The sequence below is a fragment of the Macrosteles quadrilineatus genome, unplaced genomic scaffold, assembly GCF_028750875.1.
Source record: "Macrosteles quadrilineatus isolate MER2022 unplaced genomic scaffold, UCM_ALF_1.0 Scaffold_9__3_contigs__length_116548681, whole genome shotgun sequence".
NCBI lineage: Eukaryota > Metazoa > Arthropoda > Insecta > Hemiptera > Cicadellidae > Macrosteles > Macrosteles quadrilineatus.
In genome coordinates, this window is record NW_026542602.1 from 82,171,779 (window position 1) to 82,193,836 (window position 22,058).

Here is a 22,058-nt window from a genome sequence, read left to right on the forward strand (position 1 = left end):
TGTTCCTGTTATCAGAATACCAGTCCACTTATTTTATCCCACCTAAAACTATAAGACATCATTACCAACAATCTATGGATGAATTTAGTTTCACTCTCTTAAATCCGTTTAAATTAAAACATCAATTAATCAACTTTGTGAACTTGACCAATTGGAGCGATTTTCCTTTCACTTCATTCTTCATTGATAAAATTAAAATGCGTAGATACTGAACCTAAAAATATTATTTTATGCACGTGAGTCAAATGTTAAAGTAAACTTAAAACCTAGAAATTATTTTTACATGTTTTGTATCAGAAATTACGATAAAATGAAAATTTTTAGAGTAATACCTATGAATAATTAAAATTTATCCTTAAAACTGAAATTTGTAATAAATAAAAAAATTACAAACTTGTATTTTAAATACATGTACTTTTAACACTTGACATACCTTATAACTATGTAGTTTAATATATCATACAAAATGTTCGTGAAGAATGCTTTCACAATCCTGTAGAACACAACCTTCCTACAACACAACTACACACCGACTGCGGCTGCTGGACCATATCGAATTGAATAGAAAAGGGAGAGGGGGGAGAAATGCTGTGACGTCATGGACTTCAGCTGTTTTCATTGTTGTTTGTATTCTAATATTGTTGCTTGATAGCTGTACAAGATGTTTAACTAATCATATACTTCATTCTAAGGAAGCGAGTAAGATTTGCATGTATGTATATGTATGTAAGGTTGCCTGTTTGGCTTGGACAATTATTTACATTTTCAGAAATTAGTTTTTGAAAAAATATTTAGGAAAATATTTAAATTTTAATTTTTATCATCAGTTTCGTGAAAATATCAAAACATACTTAACTTACATCCTTAAGTACCAGTATGAGTGAGTTTATAGTTTCTTATGGTTTATTTTACGTTTGGGGGAAAAAAATCTTAAAACTGCGATTGAAACAACAAAAGTATTTAGAAATAAAGTTTTACATTTGGTTTTTTAAACTGTTAAATATAATTTTCCTAATGAGTCCAATTAATTAACAGTCTGATACAACTACTATCGAATGACAATATTTTTATAACATGTCAAATGTATTTTACTCCCCCCCCCCCCCCCGTACAAAGTAAAAAGAGAAAGTATTGTTATGTCAAAATTTTCCAGTTTAAGTTTAGGTTTAGGGAAGAAATAATCTGTTTTGGGTGCTTTTAAACAAATACAAGTGGTTTTCGAAGTATTGTATGTTCGTGTGTTTGTGAGTGTCTGAGAGTGGACGTTTAGTTTAAAACTACACCTGTGGTCCTCTGATTTATAAGACATTTTGGCATGTGGGTCTGGTCTCATGGTGAATAAGTCTTTACTATTTTAGTATTTTATGGTTAGGAAAATGTTGCACAGGTGCAAAAAGGTTGTTATCTGTCTCCTAGACATATATCTTGTTAATATGAACAGTTAGCAAGTTCCCAGAATGTTATAATTTTTTGATTATTTAACAGCCCAGACCTAAGAACAGGTGTATTTTCTTAAGTGTGTAAATATGAGCAACAATATAAATTTTTGCCTTAGTTTTTTGTCAGATAAAAAGCAGATTATCACAATATCAATAATTAAAAATTAAAACATAATTTTTTTTTATTTCATTGTCACTTCTTTAGTATTAGTACACTGAGGGGAGAGAGCTGGTCTAAAAGCTGGTTAAAGCGCTAGTGGTTCGGTCGCTGAGGTCCCGGGTTCAAATCCCTCCAAATCACCAATGCATTTTATCTGAGTGATAATGCTGCAACCCCTAGGTCTAGCCTGAGGTAATGTAAAAAACTATCCCGTGCTCATGCCTAGCGTCCTAGAAAAAAAGTACTGATAGATACTAAAAGAATAACCACCAATCTTCCTATTTAATTGAATTTTTCCATGGTCAAAGATTCACTAAACTTAAAATATTTGACCTAATTTCAGTTTTAATCTTCTTTAACTTAAATCCGCTAAAGTAATAAATGTATAATTTAATAGTCAATAGTAATCAGACTGGAGAAATTCCAAGGTGGTGAGGTGAGGGGAGAGTTTGAAACACTAAGATTAATCCAGGAAATGGTCTCATCTGCTTGGCCTCCTTCTTACCCTCCCCTACCCCCTCATTGTATATTCTACCTTCACCCCAAATGAAAAGGTTCTTCTTACCTTACATAAATCATCACAAGTCAAAAGTGTCATTTGGTATTCTGTTTTACATTTCAACGAAAACATTTATATTTTAGGATGAATCAACTGTGTTAGGACAGAATAGTGTTGTTCTATATTAGTATTTTAAAATATTTTGCCATGGGATTTATATTTTGAAATACCTGCATGGGATATCGTTGACATCACACTGATATTATGAAATAATAAAGGTAGAGGAATAAATCATAAATTGTGTTTTAAAATTCTTTCTTTCTCCCACATTCAGTTGAAGTAAAGTTAATCTAAATCTTGATTTTCAAACAATTGTGTAAGCCAAAAGGCTTAGGAAATATTTTAATCTTTTTCAAACAGAAGTTGTAAAGATCACAGTACTAAACCCTATCGTCTCTTCTGTTGAACACTAGCATGAGGGGTTTTGAAGGCAAGGTTGTGAAAGAGGAACTTCGGAACGTCAGCGGAACTTCAGTGTCTGGGGTAATGTTGATCTCATAGTCGAGTAATAATGTTGCCAAAGCTGTTTTCACTTTCATCAAACCGAATCTGAATCCTGCAAACGATAAATTCATTAGATGTGGAGGAGACAAAACAATCTAGAAACAGCTTTCCGTAGCACTGTCTACAAAAGAAGGCCAGTTTGTGGTTGCATGTGAAGGCCCAAAGAAGCAATATGGCTGAAATGTCTGCTTGAAGAAATAAGTTGTCACTCACAATTGACACCTGATCTGAAAATTGACAATGGCAGTGCAGTTACTCGTCGATCCGATTTTTCAAAATTTTTTTTTTAAATACCGTAATTTGAATCCTTTTCTTCCTTACCAGTACCTTATTGTCAACAGTTCCTATAATATGTAATGGGAGGACTTATCTTTGAACATACCTTCTTAAAGAAATCTTGCACATTGAACATCAGTTAGGAAACACTGTACTAGAGAATTGCCTGCTTACAGCGCTTGAAATGGGTTGGATCTCTTACTTTGGACCCCAAGCATACAAAACTTGCCAAGAAAACATAAAAAGTTTGAATTAAAACTTAAAACATAAATTCACTGTTTGATAGAAGTGATCAGTATAAGTAGCTCATTTGGCGATTATACAAATTCTCTATGAATGAACGATATACTGTATAACACCCAAGAAAAAGTACATTTATGTTTCTGTTGACCCCAGATATTTTGTAAAATTGTGCAACCTGAGGTAGGTATACTTATAAATATACAGGTAACATTTCTAAGGCACATTTTCATAAAATTAGCATTTCATTTACTGCCATTGACTTTGGTTACTGAAAGGTTTCCGAGCACTATATAGTAATGAATCTAGTGTAAATAAAGATTCCATCTCGGACAATACTCGAGATTAATATTTTAATCCTGCTGTACAATATTATCATCAATGCTTTGGCTTTAATATGAATGTAGTTGTACAAACTTACCAATGCACATTCGAGGTCCATCTCCAAATGGAAGAAAGACAAAAGGATGCCTTGTTTTACAGTTTTTTGCACTGAACCTCTCCGGATCAAACGTGTAAGGATCTGGGAAATACTCTGGGTCGTGATGAAGTGAGTAAGCAGGTATTATTATTTTTGTGTCTTTTTCTATGACCAGATTTGAATCTGGAACTCTATACCTTTCTGTACAGTGTCGAAATATCACAGGAAATACTGGGTAGCGGCGCATTGACTCTGAAAATCAAAATAACCCTAGTGGAAGACATCAATAGAAATCAATAGAAAAAATCTATTGTTATCACTAGATGCTTAGTGATATCAATAGATGTTCATGGATATCATTACAAGTAAATACAAACAAATAGACATCACTGAAAACTTAGTCAATACATATCACTAGACATCTATAAACATAAAATATATCAATATAGATCATTAGAGCAAACAAATCGTTCATTGATATCAATAGAGAATATTTTTTTTATATGTTAGATGTAAATATAAATCAATAGACATCAATACGGGTAAATAAAATTCAAAATATCTCTCAAATGTATCACAAATGAGCATTATGGATTATACAAAATATCAATGTAAAGTGGTTAAATAAACAGTAATAAAAATGTTATTTTTTGAAAAAAGGAAAAACTTTAGTTTTAGGTCATAGACGTTAGCTGAGTGAGGTACCTAAAACTCAATATAATTTAAAAATATATCATTTTAAAATTGTTGTAAAACAGTTACAACTTGTATTAAATCTTATTTTTTAAACTGCTAAAAACTGATTGCTAAATAATTTTAAAATTGTTATAAAACAGTTTACAACTTGTATTAAAACTAATTTTCTTAAACTTCAAAAAACTGATTGTAAAACAATTTTAAAATTGTTGTTAAACAGTTACAGCTCGTATTGAAACTTATTTTTTTCAACTGCAAAAAACTTATTGTTAAACATTTTTAAAATTGTTTCAATCTTATATCAACATTGTTGTAATATGAAGTTTAAATCAAAATGTTTTAAAATTGTTATACAACAATTGTAATACAACTTTCGACAACTTTTAACAATTTCTTTCCTAATGGGTTATTAGGGATAAAAATTACTCACAAATTCATTATTGAATTGAATTCCTTATTTCTAGAAATCAATAAAAATAAATTGTATTGACACTATTCACATCACCCAAGTAGCAAGAAAACAGTTTGAACTGGTAATAAAACAGTTTTGAAACATGTTGAAGCATATAGGTACATGCTTGAAATGACACAAATGCCATTGAAAAATCTTTTCAAAGTTTAATTATGAGGCCTAACACAGCTTCTCGCATTCAAAGTGGCTATCATTACTTAGTCAGACATGAAGCGTCCGTGGCGTAATGGCTTAGACATCCGTCTACCATGCTGGAGTCCCAGGTTCAAATTTCGGGAACGCCTAGAGCTTTTTGACAAGAATTTTTTTACTTTTTCATTTTTATTTTATTTTTAGTGCATAGTAGATGTGATTCAATGTGTTGAAACAAATTAAAAATTGTTTTTTAACAAGCTACAAATTATTTTCAATTAAGCTAATGACTCGGATCCTATATTTACTTGTATTGATATGTATTGATGTGTATTGATGTGTATTGGCCCAAATACACATACGTATCAATACGTATCAATATACAATTTTTGTATTGATATATATTGATCACTTCCACTAGGGAATGTAGTATATAGCATAGTTAAGTCAATTCAATTAGCCTAACGTACTTAATAATACGATTTGGGTGTTTTACAGGTATCTTTGAGAATTAGATATTCCATCCCTATGTTAAAGTCGTCGTCAGTTTTTAATCAATATGGACGTAGTTAAAGTGAACCATCGACAGATTGTGCTGATGTAAATTACTGTTTTCTGCTGTATATGTGGACTTTTAAACAAAGTACAATGGATAGGACGACTTATTGCGAGCTATAGCATCTTTAAAGGCATATAAATTATGTCAGTAACAAATACCCTCGCCGCAGCAAACCTGCAGACTAAGCAAATTTCCATTTGCCTGATTTGATTTTCAATTTAATCTATTTTAATAACATTAGGATTAACGATTACCTAGGTTTGCTGCTACAGGGAGGGTTATAAAGTGTGTTTTTTTAGTAAAACATAAATAAGAAGTCAAGTTTGATCAAAATATACCCATAAACAAGCAAACTACAACATTTTACAATATTCTTCATGAGAATAACATGGGAATTTTAAATTTACAATTTTTGGAATTTTCTCCATTACCTATAACCGTAAAAACGTCTCTTTAAAAAAGACTAGAGGGAAATTGGGAAATTTTGTGTTTGGAGGGTCAAAAATTACAAAAACCAATTATTACTCCATAAAACCCCCCGTAAAACCCTGTTCCCATGGTCCAATCATGCTGGTTCGCGAACTCATTCAAGTTTATGCCGCCTTACACCTTTAAAACAAATTTCATCATAATCGGACAAAAATTACTCATGTTATCGCGTTCACGGACGTACATATATAAAAATGTGAACAAATGGTGTTTTTGGCCTCTGTGGACATCAAAATGAAAAAGTAAATTGGCCTAGGTCCTAGGGCTTAGGTCTTACCGTGCCACCTACGGTAATAGCTACTTCCCTATAGGGAAATTTGCTAAAAAGAGAAGCAATAACAATTACCAAAAAGATTTACAGTATATTAGAGCTACTCTAGTACTTCGGTGGGACTTTGCTGGACACAGCGCAGCTTGGAAATTCAGACGTTAATTACAGAAATACCAAATAATTAGGTTAATTCGTTACCATTGATGACTTGATCCATGTAAGTCATTTCCTGCAAAGCTTGATAAGAGATTTCATTGTTGTGTCTTTCCAGCACCTCCTCGACTTCCCAATGCAACTTTTCCTGTATCTTGTAATTGCAGGCCAGCTCATAGAGGCAGAATGTGATGGTGTTTGAAGTTGTTTCAAATCCAGCCGCAAAAAACAGGAATGTCTCTGCTGTTATTTCTTCAACTGTCATCCCTGAAACATAGACTTGTAGTTAAACACAGACACAGAGTTTGTGAATACTAGAGACATCACATCTAGCTGAATCAGGGGTTTTACCTGAAGGGAACGTGATAGTGGAATGAGCCATTTTCATTATTTTCTCTAATCAATTTTAATTTTTCTAATAAATAACATTGAAAATGGTAGAAAATTTCACCAAGAAAAAAATATCATATTCAACTTAGCAGTATGTATGCTCTGGGTCATGTTCATTGAGTGGATTATTTTTTAATCTTTTTATCAATAGCTTTTCATTACATTTTTAGTTAATAGGATCTTTAGTAACTGGTTGAAGCTTGATAGTGCATCAGTCAAGAGTATATGAGAAAATGACCAGAACTGTAAATTTTGTGTTAAAATATTTTATGTATAGTAATGTTCAGGATAATCTGTTTGGATCCAATACAAAACATTACTTTGTATCAATATATTTTCAAGGGTTTTTTTATTTTGCTACAACTCCCAGTTTTCTCAAGTGCAATAAATTTTTTCCAGTTTCTGCTTCCAGCCAATATCGGTTGAGGTAAAATGTAGACAATACAGACGTTTGCCACAATTACACCATACCCAAGCTTTATGGCCTGTCATCATGCCTTTCAACAAATTAAATACATAAGTATAAACATAGTAAAAATATAGAAAAAAGTAGGGTTTATCTGTTTATCTATGAATATGTTTCTGCATATTTAAATATCATATTGTTATTGTTAATTAATATATATATATATATATATATATATATATATATATATATATATATATATATATATAAAACTTACCCTCTTTCTTGCTTGATCTTGCAAAGTCGTAAGTATCATCCTTCTCGCCCTCCTCCAGAATGCTCTGGTTTTGCTTCAGTTTGATCAACAAGTCCAAGAAGTCGTACCTGTTGATGTTGTTTTTTTCTCTATAATCGATCGTGGAGCGAATCACATCTGTTAGAAAATGCGTAATTTTGGAATCTATAAAATCAAATAGATGAAATTTAGAGAGGATGGGAAACGAGTTATATATGAAAAGCTTCAGCAACATCTCAAAGTCTAATTTCATCACTCTAAGTCCTATTTTATAAAACTCAGAGTCTTTATTTGAAAGACAATTTATATCCAGACCAAAGGCGCAAGAAGAGATCACATCTATCGTATATCGGGAGAAAATATCTTTGACGTCCAATTTGTTATTTTCACGAGTAGATTTTTCCAGGAATTCACGTAGCACATCGCTACATCGTTTCACCAAGAAAAACATCATTTTCATCTTAGCCGCAGTGTACGCGGGCGTCAGCTTAGCTCTCATTTCCTTCCACTCCTGTCCCCTCAAGTGGAACAGATGGTTCATTAAGTAATCGTTGGGATGAATATCAATCACCATGTGGTCCATGAAATGATTAAAATCTCTCGCCATTATTCTCTTGATCAGGTCTGGATCTCTCACAACCAGACACGGCTTCCTTATGTCTATCAGACCGACGAAGCGTTCATTTGCGTACTCTTTGTAAATCTTGTCGTAAGCGATGCCCCAGTGGACTCTCCCCAGCACGATGTCTGACATGGAGCCGAGAGGGAACACAGGGGGTACGTGTGGTACATGACGCTCCTCCCAGTACCCATAGTCCTTGACAAAGTACAAGTAGATGATCCAGAACACTAGCAGACTTACGTAGAGAAGCTCAACAATTGTGTTCTCCAATACCACACCCATATCCTGCATAAAATAGAGGAAAGTTACCTATGTAATTGTACAAAGATTCCATTTTATCACTGACTATAGACGTTTAACTATAGGCTATAGGCAACACATCTTGATCTTGGTGAACTAACAAGCAATTTAGTATTATATTGCGTAAATAGGTACCGTAACAAACAGATAGGCTACGTATTATTATTGTTAATTTGTATTTTTCATCTTTGAAATTAGTAATGTTAGTACTTTTCTACTTTGTCTATTTTTTTGAATATTTTTATATTATTTCTAATATTAAAAATTATTAAATTTTTGACTAGGTACTAACTTAAACTGAATGTGTCTACTGGGAAAATACATTACGGGTTATTCTTCCTGAAATATCCTGGATTTGAAGGTCACAGATTAAGCTTCTCTTTAACTTTAAACATCAAGACATTGAACAGCATGCTTTATAGCGATGGAATATATTTTATACTTTTAAGTTGCAATCTCAGTTGCAAAATATAACTATTTTTAACTATCTGAGGTGCAATTAAGAATATTTCTAATTTTAAAGCTAAAAGTTTATTATATCATGATAAAGGCTTACAAAGGTTTTTGAAACGCGATGAATCGGTCCTTGTAGCTAGTAAAAAATTAATAAAAGATGGAAAATAATATTCTGTCCATGTCCTTCTTAAATACCTTTCTATGAGTCATAAATCATTTAAAATATATTATTTATAATTTTTTTTGTGAATTTTGTGGTGGACTATCGAAATAGGGGGGAAACTTTAATTGTTTTATTGCTTACAAGTATTTAACAGACTAAAAGTTTAACATCTACTATAAAATATGTATTGAATATGAATGAATAAAAACAAGTAAAATATTATAGAATATAGATATCCCATGTCCTTGACCTTGAATCCCATGTCAAGTTTCTATGATCAAAAAGAAAAAATAAGTAAAAACTTCACAAGAAAATACAAAATAAATTACAGTTTAAAGCTAATAGATTCTATCTTACTATGATGTTACTACATTACTAAGTTGATAAATGATTTTCCAATAAAACTACTTAAACAACTTACCAGATTCTTCAGGAAGACATTGCTATAAACATTTGATATCTTGTGAGCTTTCACCCATTAGTGTCTAATAATAAACAAAACATTTGGTTTTCTCTTTTCCTCTAGCTTCCACCCTTCACAACAAACTGAGTCTTCTTCTTTTCTATGGGTAAACTAACTGTTAGATTAGCCCCCCCCCCCCTCCACAATCATTACACAAACACAACATTCACAACTATATCTGAGTCCTCAGCCATCTTTACACTATGCTGTAGATGTAGACACAGTAACACAGTCTTGTTTAACCTATCTCTTGTTGCCACAATGAATCATGAGAATTTGTGTTCCACTTGGTTTTGTTATCTAATCTAACATTTCACGATCTTTGACAGTTGTGTTTGAAAACTAATTGGGGTAATTACTATTACTTTGGTTTATCTGCATTGTTAAACCACTCCAACCACTGTTTCTGGATTTTAAAAATTACCATTTCTTTGTTTCTACCCTCAAATGATGTTTATACCAAAGTGTTCAAGATATAAAAGGTTTATTTAGTAAGATTTGTAAGATGATACCATTGACTGTATAGTTGTGATAACCTCTATTGACAGTGACAATTATAGACATGTAAATGAATTTAAAAAGAAAAAAACAGAAAGCATAGCAATCTTTTGAAACTGGGTTCTTGAAGTAAAAATAATATTTTACAAACATGTTTTGTCAACCATCGTTAAGTTGACCATTTTCCCTCTTAAATTATTATATTAACAATTCCTAATTCTCTTGTTACACATTTTACAATACTGTACTATGTGTGTGATTGACTGACTCTCTTATAGCAAATATTTGACCCTCAGACTTAATTGTTAGAGCTAAGTGAGCTTTTACTCCTCATAGTCTGCCAACATTGAACTATATGAGGTCTACTAGTCCTAACCTTGAACAAAGCAAGAATCTAGAATGGTGTATCAATTTTCAATCATTGAGATGGTAGGTGATTATTTTAACCCAAATAAGTGTAGAATGGTGTGATATGATCTGTGTAGCTTTTTTACTGACTAAGATCAGCTGTTTCACCAGCCAGCCCCATTAAAGCCCAATGATCAGGAACAGCTGGGTCCAGTTTTGAACCATCAAAGAGCTATTGACTTTACTTGATTGTTTAGGTGACCTTTTGATTTTTAGTCAAGCACTATAATCACTTGGCTACCTATGACCTGTGGAGATAAGATAGACCAATTAATTACCCCCATGCCCAGACAAAGTTAAACTGTTGGGAATACAATGCTAATAGTATAGACAATTAATTAATTGTCAAGAGTAGTTCACCAGTTAGAATCCTTAAATAACAATCCCCCAGAGAGCACATATTTTTTAGGTTTGTTTATATCATACCCATGTCTCCAGGATAGTTCCAGAGGTGTGTATTATGTTTTGCTCATCCAAAGAAGATTAAGGTAATTAGAATATTAGCTGGATTCAAGAAAAAGTATTGTTTTGGTTAAAATCAATCAAAATTAGGTCTTGTGTACGTATATAAAATACCAGAGGTTGTTTCAACCTTAATATTTGTTACTACAGGGGAAAGTAAATTATATACATTTTCTGAGTAGTTTTAGTTCAATTTGTAACTAAAGGTCAAATGAGTTATTCTCTATTTTCCCTATCTCTTACTGAAATTGTTAGCTGTGATGCTTTATATACATGAATGCTCTCTAGATATTAAATGGTTGGTTGGCTAAGTCTATTACATCTGCATGGACCCAAGTTTATTGACAATAAATTCCATTTTTCCAATGAAAATTACCAAAACCACATCAGACAACCGCATTCTCCCACCCAAGTCTCAAGGATTAATAATAGAATAAAACACTTGTAAAAATTTACTCATCAAACAGGAAAATATGCAAACATTAACAATAAATCCTTATCAATTATACATATTGATAGAACACCATTAAAATAAATTTATCCATGGCAAGAAAAACATTTCGGGGTAACTTTAACTAAAGTATTGTTGAAATTTAAAAAGCTATGCTGCTATGCTTCCTAAAAACTATTTTGTTATTGTACTCTAAATAATATAGTTAGTTTTGTTTTAGCATGCATAGCTATGGGCAAAAAAATGTACCCTGTAGCGTAAAATTGAAAAGTGAAAATCCCAGCACTTTATCTTGACTTCTCATCAATGATGGTTACTTACAAGTATTCAGTTCATGTTTATAGTTTGTGAGTATATGTTTTATCTATGGTTGTGGTTTAGTGTTCAACCAGAAATCCATCTTAAATCTCTATTTGTTGGGTTGAAAAGCTTGAAACATTGTCAATATATTATATGATTAAACATATGTATATATAATATAGTAATAAGGCAACTATATAATGAATAATAGTTTCATTGCACTAACAAAACCTCAAAGACTGGCCGTGTTTAAACTTTTAACTGAAGGATCAGCTGTTAAATTACAATTAAATTATAATATAGAAAGTTGGTCAGCATAACTGGATCTTTGAAAAGTAATGGACTATAGAAATAAGTTTTAACGTGAGGGGGCGAAGTCCTGAAGGACCTTTTTAATTACCATATGCAGGTGCGCTAGATCATAAGCTTTAAAATTACGCCTCAATCGTAAAAATCGGTTAAGTAGGACGGCTGGAAAAGGGATATCACAGGGTAACCCCTAATTGTTGTATTAAGTATATAGATGAATATATTGTATAATGAATTGTTTTGTTTAAATAAATTTAGGATTGTATTTCTAGTTTCTCGTTTTTTGTTCCTAGCACTTTCTTTTAGTAATTAAATTTAGCAATAGTCTTAAATTTGGTCTCACCAAATAAAAGGTTAACTAACTAAACATAGGACTATTTTAAGTTTTCATAAAACTATTTTTAATTTACTAGATTATGAATAATCTTGTAATAAAATCATAAAATCTACTTATTTATAATAGGCTAATTAACATTTTGAAATAATAAATTTGAAAAAAAGTTGACTTTTAATAGTTAGTGAAAAAATATAGGCTATTTGGATTATTACGTCTCAATGATTGATACGAAGTCATACAATTTTTTTATCAATTTTATGTAGGGATGGACGAGATTAGATTTTTAGTTCGAGACGAGACGAGACGAGATTTTTTATTTCTCATAAAATTTCGAGACGAGATCGAGACGGGATTTCCCTTCTCATACACAACGGGAAATGCACGTTCAAAATTTTTACCTGATTTTGTAACATTGTTAGATGACTGTTTAAATACAAAAATAATGATAATAGGCAAGAATATTTACAATCTTTTATTAAAAAACATCAGCATAACATTTTTTTATTAATCACGCCTAACTTATTAAAAATGCCTACGATTAGGAAACATAGTGATATCAGTTAGGATAGAGTTCAACTTATCCTAAAATAAAATAAATCATAAAATAAAAGCAATATTAATTTTTATAAAATAGTTACTTGTTTTGACTTTTTATAGTAATAAAACATTCCTCACACTGCTTACACTTAACAAAACTTCTCAAATGTTATTAAAGTAATATTATTAAAATAATTAAAGTAATATTTACATTTAAAGAATTAATTAAATAAGAACGCCTTCGCAAAGGAAACGCAACTACAACACGCTTCTGTATTGCGGGTATTGCATTGACTTTCTGCAGGCGTTTTTAATTTTTTTTTTTTTTTTATTCTCGTCTTGATAAAAATCTCGGCCAAAAAGAAATCTCGTCTCGTGTAACGAGATTTAAAATTTCCCGAAATTTCGAGACTTGACCATCCCTAATTTTATGTGGTTTATATAACCTTAATAGCTATTGTTGCAAGGAACTGGATATATCTCGCTACAATATATATTAGGGTTTATCAATCAATTTAAATCCTTCAGTAAAAAACACCATGCTTAATCTATTTTGTTTGTATCCATTCACTTGAATAACTTTTACTAAGACTGAAATGTATCTACAGTGTTATTGATAAGTCCCGGAACGGTGTAATACACAGTATATGTTTTACCTTTTTTTTTACATAAAGTAATGAGACTTGGTATATCAATAATAGCTATAAATGTCTACTCTTTTAAGCTATTATCATTTTTTCATCTCATAAGGGAGGAGGAGCCCACGAAAAGTCAGACAAAATTCTTAAATAGCATTATATGTTGAGTTTGGTATCAAATTAAAGGTCTTCGTTGGTAAAACACATTACCGCAAACAAAAACTCGAAGGGACAACCAAAAATTACAGCTGTTCAAAGATTCATTGAGTTTGCAATGTTATTATTATGCTACTGCCTCAGGGAGCGCCAGCTAGAATTCGGAAGAAAATCATAGACTTATGCATAGGTCAATATGCACATCAAATTAAAGGTGTTTATTAGTAGAATACAATGCCAAAAATCTTTTCCCAAAAGAACAACTGAGTAAAAATAAAAATGGCAGCCATTCAAAGATTGAAAATGGCAGATTCTAGAAATATTTAAACTGCCGTCATTTTCAACTCAATTGTCCATTGAGTTCGGGTTTGTGGCAATGTGTTCTACTAACTAAGACCTTTAAACTCGACCTATGCTGCTATTTAAGAATTTTGTCTTAGTCCTCGTGGGCTGCCCCCCTTAAGGGTTAAAAAAATATAATAGCTTAATAGAGTACACATTTATGGTCATTATTGATATACCAAATCTCATTAATGGTAAAAAATATATTTCACCGTTCCAGGAATTTTCAATGACACTGTAAATCCATTTGATTGAGAGTAAAAAAAGAAATAGTTATTGTAAGTAAAATATCGGGATTACTACAAAAAACTTTTTTCTTGGTGGATTTTTAAACTCTGAGTGAAGTCAAAAAAACTTTTGCTAAGAATAAACTAACTTCATTGCCTCCCCTGAATTGACCATGTTTAGCCATACAAACACTAATAACAATCATATAATGCCTTAGTACTTCAGAGTGTTAAGATTACAAAGTTGGCTATTGTTGGGACAAGTTGAAGCTGGCTAAGAGTAAACCTAAAATAAAATGGTGCTTTATTCATTCAAGAATATTTAATGAAGGACAACAAACAATATGTTGATTTTCAAAAACATAACAGAAAATATATATTAAAATCAAAAGAAAGTATATGATTTGCATATTTCTATTTAGAGATATGGCAAAATAAAGCGCTTTATCTGAATAAAATAATTATCAACACGTAAAATATTGAGGTGGGACAGTCAAACTGTTAAAAATACATTAAAACGGATTTGTATCATAGAATAATAAAAGTTATCAGTATTTACAAGGGTTGAAAATAACACAGCAATTTACAGCCAACAATGATCACAATTTCACCACTCGATCAATTTACACATTGATGTCTAAAAAAATAAATTGGTTCCTATGATTTACATTATATACACCGGGGGTCGGGTGATCAGAGATCTAGTGAGCCAGCTACCTGCAACAAACATGACAGCATCACTGCATCGGGTCACTCAACTGATGTATCTTATCCACACATCACAAGCTGATTCATCACCATTACACAAAAATGTATCTGCGGATTTTGTTTTTTTAATTTTATATCTATCTACACAGTTAGAATTTTTACGTTTTTTTTAGGGAATGGTCCAAACTAGTGATGATCAACTAACTTAACAACTAAACAGTGATCATCAAACTCAAACCCAGGAATTTCAAATCTCTAAAGTCTAAACCAAAACTGAACCTTTAAAAATCAAATCCCGAATCTCAAACGCAAAACTTGTTTACTTACCAGGTTAAGGTTACGAAAAAATACAGAGATTAACAAAATATTTATTATGCTATCAAAATTGATAGAAATTTAACTCCTGGCCCTGACACAAAAACATGAATATGTGACTATAACAATTAAAAACTAGAAACATATTTTTTTATTCATAAACAAAAACAACAAATACTGAAATCTCCTAACACTGAGATAATAACATGAATACCTATAAGATCAATTCCAACCTACATAGTAGTCAATATTTTTTATATCTCTGCAGTTTCTTCAGTTTTGAGTTTTGAATCTTTAAACTTGAAACCAAAACTTTCCCAAAGTTTTGTGATTTTGAGAATTGGGAATCAGCTTTGATATATAATATTACTAGTCCAAACACTGGTCTTGTTAACATAAAACATCAATGAAGGTAAATGTAAATAAAATAATTTTAAACCTGAAAACTAGAAATTGCTTGTCAAGTAAATAGATTATAATGTAATGTATGTAGAACAAGTAAGTCAAGTTGAGACTGAGAAGAAGAGTGGATAGTCAGAGATATTAAGATATTCTTCAAATAATAAGTAACTACCTTGAGGTCATTTTGCTTCCACCCTCATCTCCATTGGCTGTTCCTCGTCGACTGCGCGGCCCCGGATAAACACCGGACTGCTACGCCCCATCACTACATCTTCGGATATGTGGACACTCAGGATATCAGATCCGGGGATCTCAAACATCGGGTCCAACAGGAGATTCTCCTATTTACAGGCAAAAAAACAATCATTGTTGGTGCAATCGCTGGATACTTCGGAAACTATGCGGAAAGGTTCTATGTATAGTCAATGATTTTAGTTCAACTTAAAAAAATACTCATTTTTAAAATTTTATGAAAATATCAACTGATGTAAGCCTTGTTTGGTTTTGGCATAGACTAAGCAACACAAGTAGACTCCTTATCCCATTGTAAATTTTGAAGCTTGTTTTTTGTGTCTAGTTCATGTACGTCCACACTGATCGCTGGGGTAGACAAAATTTTGTTTCTATTATTTAAGTGTTATTTTCACGATTTGTGCTTTACTATTTGGTTATATAACTAGGAAACCAGTTATTGTTTATGATTAAATCGTTTTATTTGGTTAAATAAGGTTTTAAATAACTGAAATAACAAGAAACAAATTGTAAACAAAACATAACCTCTACAGTTGGACGTACTAACTATGAAATTGGCTTCAGCTGTTCCATAAGGATGACAAATCTACTTAGGGAGTATGATTTATCTATGGTTTTGGTATGCTGTAAGTCACAAACTGAGGTGAGTGTTTATTGAATGTTACCATTTGGACCAAAAATTATTTGCAATATAGCTATAGAGTTATCTGTCTTTACCTAAACTCTATGGCTCCTCAAAATATAAGATCCTGATTCCGTTAACATTAATGTTAAAACTTTAAATGGTTAATTAATACATAGATACTAATAGCATTCTTGTTTTAATAGTATGTACAAGGTAGTTGTGTTGATTTGAGTGAGTAAACAGCAGATTTAGCGTCTAAAGTGAAATAAAGTAATTCATAACAAGTTTCACTAGCTTTAGCCTGTATACCTAAAATAGAAAATAATCAATTTAAATTTGACAAACCATGATAGCTCGAAGACCACGAGCTCCGGTTTTCCTTTCCATCGCCTGACAAGCAATAGCTTTGAGTGCTTCAGAGGAGAAGCTGAGCTCGACTTTGTCCATACTGAACAATATCTGGTACTGGTGGACCAGAGCGTTCTTAGGTTCTGTAAGGATGCGTACCAGCATATCCTTGTTGAGTGAATGGAACGGTACGATTACTGGGAACCGACCCACAAACTCCTAAACAAGCAAATTAAACTGTTATAGTCCGTTAGCCTGTTATATTTAATCCATATCATGTCTATATTTCTGAATACTGTTGACACAATCATGAGAAGTGACCATGTTATTGGAAAAGTCAAAGTTGATTTTAACTTTTAACCACAGGTGAAGATAATACAGCAATAAAACCAGAAATTAGATATTTCCTTCATTAAAAAACCTAACCGTCATAGGATAATCACTTATTAATTAATACTGTCTCTAATAAAGGCCAAGAATATTTGAATGGTCCCATCTGTCTGCCTAACAAGGTGTCAATCAAGAGAATTGTTTAGTCTGACTTAAACTTACTTCTATTCTTTTCTATGATTATGAGGTTATAGCATTTTAGAAAATACCTGTCTGAGTTGGTTACATTTTTTATTTAGCACAATAGCAGCTGAAACACATACGGAGCTTATGTGGTTATTCACAAAAAAACTAATACATATTGCATTACACACACTTACAGGAATCATGCCAAACTCTATGAGATCCCGTGCCTCCACATGAGCCAGCATTGCATCTTTCTCTAAATTGTCTTCCTCTGCGGATGTAATTCCACTCTGATTGGCCACGTCCGCCTGGCTAGCAGCTCTCCGCCCCGGACTTTCCTTGGCTGGCACGCCAAACCCAAGGTACTGCAACACAACCGACGTTTGAAAATAAATAATAAAAGTAAGGAGTTTATTCATTGATGCTAAAAGTAGTAAAGTATCATATTAAATGCTCCTCATGTGCCAAAGGTTGTCTAAAGAACAAGTCGGCCTTAGTCACTAACAAGACTACAAGATCACACTACTCATCCTACACTCATCCTTCACTCATATTTGGGTTAAAATACGCACCTAGTGGTGTCCCCATCTTAAATAATTGATAATTGATGATTGAATCAACCAAAGTGATTCAGTCTCACAAAACGATTATGACAAAGCCTTTTAAAAAATATCTGTATCCTTTATTTATATCACAAGTGTCGGTCAAACCTCATAAAATGTGTAGTTACAAAATGTGTAAATTACCATTATTTTATTATTTTATCAAGAAAATTCATTATTTGATAAATTATTGAATTATTATTAGTATAAGGTTTTTTAGCAATTGAGGCAATTGAGTTTAATAAATATAAGCGCTTTTTCAATTCATTAATGAAACTTGGTGAAGTGTTGGTGTGCTTGACAATTTCACGTAGTTAACTTCGCTGGATGTTTTGTGAACGACTAGTAGTACGTACACAACAGCCTTTAGCTTTTAAGCCAAAACAAAATTTAGAATTTAGCTGTTTCTTTCTGCTCATGTTTTTGACGGAACCTTTTTGATTTATTTATTTTTATTTAGTGAAAGAGTTTCTGCAACTAGGCTAAATACAACTGTAAAATAAAACAATTTATAAAATAAAAAAATTATTTGAGGCTATAGGAAGTTTAAAAAAACCTTTAACTACAAGAAAACACCTTTTTACAAATTCAGTCCCTAAAAATTGCGTCAGAGACAGCTAAATGCAAACACATGTTAATATTGAAACATGTGTGTGTTGTTTTCCATTTTAGTACTATTATTTTCCTCATAATATTTAGCATTGTAATTTTGTTTTCAATTCTCTGCGCTTGGGAGGTGCTGCGCTCCCTCGACAATCATCGGAACTATCTGGAGACAACAACCAGCTGTAGTTTTTATGAGCTTATAATAATATTACAGTATCATCTCGTTTTTCATTAGTACTATGTATCAGCTTGTGTTGTGCAACAGTCCTTTTAAAGTCTTTTAATGTGGTAATAAATTGATATTTATGATTTTAAATGGCCTCAAATAGAGACCTAACATCTGATACTATACGGAATTTATTACAAGTAGATGAAGATGACGATCTTTCCATTTCGTTTGAAGGTGTAGAGGAAGATCAGCGTTTTATTTTATTTTGTTTGATTTTTTATATACAAACTACTTTATATTATTTTGCTATCTTGGAAACACAACATTTAATCAAAAATCACGTGGGTGGATACACTAAAACCAGAGTTTAACTGCGGGTCAAAGGTTACGGTAATTTACTAGATAAAAAGGGGTCCTACATTATGATCTATATTTTAACCATCCTGAAATGGTAATTTTTATTACATACAGGGTGTCCTGCATAGGGTTCTCAATCCCAGGCCTTCAATCCAATCCCGGGATTTCGGGATTCGTCTCAGCCGATCCCGGGATTGAAAATCATAATATCATATAATCCCGGGATTGATCCCGGGATTATATGATATTATGATTTTTAACTTTTTAGCGATTTTAAATGAGCGAGAAGTCTCCTCGTTGAGTGATGTTTTAAACTGGCCTTACCAGTGTTACACTGCGCAATGTTTCCGTTTTCTAAGTAAATAAATATTACCACGCCAAACTTTCATCGCCCGTATTTCTTATTTACAGAGTATAAATGTTGATATGTCACTCTAGAATATAATAAGTACATTTAAAAAAATCACGAGCAACCGCACTCGCACGTAGCCTTGCTAATAGATGTTATTATTAAAATGTTATTTTGACTGACAGCAAAAAAAAGTATAAGATACTGTAAAACAATAAACCATCTGCTCAAAATAACTTGTGGGCCTACTGTAATTAAGTTCTAACTAATGTAATAAATTTTAAAGAAAGAAAAATCCAAATTGTCTACAAACTGAAACATATATTTAGGCCTACATTCGTTCGCCTATTGAGTTTAATGATAATTAAATTTTCCAATCAAAAAGATCATTAGGCCTACTTATACCATTTCGTATAATCGTCCTAAAAATAAAGAGTAGCCTATATGTTTTTCAAGTGTTATTGGACTATTTTTATTGGTTTTCCTCAAGTAAAAAGTCCTCAAATTCACAAAAAAATCAATATTAACATAGGTTTTGCAATCCCGTTAATCCCGGGATTAAAAGTCACCAATCCCGGGAATTCTATATATCAAAAATCGGCCGGGATCCCGGAATTGAGACCCCTAGTCCTGCATCAACTTAAAGACCTTTATCGGGTTATTTGGTGAAAAGAAGGGGGCTTAGTACAAAGAATGATATACAATATGCAGTCATTCACTAGTGCAACGATTAAAATGCAATAAATGTTATTTTTCAATACTGTTCAAATTGTTATAGTAATGAAAAGATTACCTTTTCGTTTTTCCGCCGACTGATAAGTCTGTCCAGGCCGTTGTAAGCCCCTGACGCCACAAACAGAATATTGGTTGTATCTACTTGCACTGTCTCACCACGAAGCTTACGAGGTGAATTCTTCTCCGGGACATTTACTATAGTGCCTTCCAGCATCTACAACAAATATTTACACTCATTTTTTGCACACAAGTACAGGAGAACCATACATTTTGCTCAGTACTAGTATTGATGGTAGAAACTCAAAACAAATAGCTTTGTAGTAATTTATTCAAGTTTATAAAGCTAATTTTTCAGTCATTGGTAACTTTCGGTGTTCAGTAGAACCCCGGTTAACCGAAATAAAGGGGGGAGAGCCATTTCGGAAAACCAACTTTTCGGTTAACACATCATATGCTAAAAGTAGCCGATGTATCACCACAGTGTGTAGGAAAAAGAATTTAAGTGCTATATAATTATATAAGGTCTATATAATAGAGGGCCAGGCTTACAAGTAACCATAGGATTGCAGCGCAGCTGGAACAGCTTATTGTGCACAAAAGTCTATATAATTCAGTATTTTATTTCAGCTACAAAAAATTTTACAATGGGATAGAAAATTCTTTAGACCAGACAACTGAAGTTATTAAAGCATTTTACAGCCTTAAATTATTTTATAGAACCATTTCAGTTAACCCGGGTTTCGGTTACCCGAATTCGGTTAACAGGGATTATACTGTAGTGCGTTAAACTCGTGAATCAATCATCTCCCACAATCAATGCAAATATATGAATATTTCCTGCGTTCGCAGACACATCATTATCATCATTTGCCAAAATCGTTGACATCTCCCGCAATCCTGGCGGCCTCATCATCGTCAATAGCGATTACGACGAAATAGCTGACACTTGTTGGAACATACCTAGATAGGAAATCCTGAATATGCCTACTGGAAGATCGACAAAATATTGTTCCTAATCTTTGTGAACCGGTATAATCACTTCTCAACTGACCTTTAGCATGCCTTGCTGCACTCCTTCCCCACCGACGTCCCTCAGTTGGTGGATGCCAGGAACTGCTCCTATCTTGTCCACTTCATCCAGGAACACAATCCCTGGAGATACACAGCAAGTGTTAAGCGATTTATACTACCAAAGACGATATGACTGTGACTAACATAACCATGAGTACCGAGAGTACCTACTTAAGTTGTTTTAAAAATGAAAAATACATTTTTATCAAGGCAAATTTAAGGACCACATGGTCCTTTCATACAGTTCATTTCAAAACTACTTAATATCTGCTAAAAAGTAGATGGAAAAATATAAACAAAACCAATATTAGTTATTAAATTAATAATAATAATTAAGTGCACAGTAATATTAATTTAACAGTTAATACTCTCTAACCTAAACTTTTTCACACATTAATTTTATCCTACACCCAGCTTGAACACACACACTGACCTTCCATCTCGTGTATCTTGTTCCAGCTATGAGTCTGGAATGGGATTCTGATTCCAGGTATCTAATAAGTAGGGATGGACGAGATTGGATTTTTAGTTCGAGACGAGACGAGACTTTTTATTTCTCATAAAATTTTGAGACGAGATCAAGACGGGATTTCCCTTCTCATACACAACGGGAAATGCACGTTCAAAATTTTTACCTGATTTTGTAACATTGTTAGATGACTGTTTAAATACAAAAATAATGATAATAGGCAAGAATATTTACAATCTTTTATTAAAAACCATCAGCATAACATTTTTTTATTAATCACGCCTAACTTATTAAAAATGCCTACGATTAGGAAACATAGTGATATCAGTTAGGATAGAGTTCAACTTATCCTAAAATAAAATTAATCATAAAATAAAAGCAATATTAATTTTTATAAAATAGT

At 32.3% G+C, this 22,058-nt stretch overlaps 3 protein-coding genes across 6 annotated transcripts in view; all 3 read right to left on the minus strand.

The window, feature by feature from the left end:
- LOC129002831 (calcium/calmodulin-dependent protein kinase type IV-like) overlaps window positions 1-528 on the minus strand; it is a 74,925-nt gene extending 74,397 nt beyond the window's left edge. For all 3 annotated transcript variants that reach the window (XM_054430911.1, XM_054430913.1, XM_054430912.1), the window contains exon 1: window positions 434-528. The gene's annotated coding sequence lies outside the window, so the exon portion shown is untranslated. The remainder of the gene's footprint in view (window positions 1-433) is intronic.
- Window positions 529-2,406: 1,878 nt separating this feature from the next.
- LOC129004081 (probable cytochrome P450 6a13) lies at window positions 2,407-9,844 on the minus strand. Its single transcript, XM_054432472.1, has 5 exons — window positions 9,425-9,844; window positions 7,445-8,369; window positions 6,417-6,638; window positions 3,600-3,851; window positions 2,407-2,714 (listed from the first exon to the last, which is right to left on the minus strand). The coding sequence occupies exons 2-5, from the start codon at window positions 8,364-8,366 to the stop codon at window positions 2,539-2,541; spliced, it is 1,572 nt and encodes a 523-aa protein (XP_054288447.1). The 5' UTR covers window positions 8,367-8,369; window positions 9,425-9,844; the 3' UTR covers window positions 2,407-2,538.
- A 1,429-nt stretch (window positions 9,845-11,273) lies between these two features.
- Window positions 11,274-22,058, minus strand: part of LOC129002514 (ATP-dependent Clp protease ATP-binding subunit clpX-like, mitochondrial) — a 44,318-nt gene continuing 33,533 nt past the window's right edge. For both annotated transcript variants that reach the window (XM_054430376.1, XM_054430377.1), the window contains exons 8-13: window positions 21,167-21,267; window positions 20,174-20,329; window positions 17,492-17,662; window positions 16,779-17,000; window positions 15,729-15,897; window positions 11,274-14,848 (exon numbers count right to left, since the gene is read on the minus strand). In XM_054430376.1, coding sequence (XP_054286351.1) covers window positions 15,736-15,897; window positions 16,779-17,000; window positions 17,492-17,662; window positions 20,174-20,329; window positions 21,167-21,267 — 812 coding nt within the window. In that variant the 3' untranslated portion in view covers window positions 11,274-14,848; window positions 15,729-15,735. The remainder of the gene's footprint in view (window positions 14,849-15,728; window positions 15,898-16,778; window positions 17,001-17,491; window positions 17,663-20,173; window positions 20,330-21,166; window positions 21,268-22,058) is intronic.

Coding starts and splice junctions, on each gene's coding strand:
- LOC129004081 (XM_054432472.1), bottom strand. CDS start 8,366: ATGGGTGTGGTATTGGAGAACACAATTGTTGAGCTTCTCTACGTAAGT. Junction 3,852..6,416: donor CATGGATCAAGTCATCAATG/GTAACGAATTAA, acceptor TTTGATTTTCAG/AGTCAATGCGCCGCTACCCA. Junction 2,715..3,599: donor TGGACCTCGAATGTGCATTG/GTAAGTTTGTAC, acceptor TATCGTTTGCAG/GATTCAGATTCGGTTTGATG.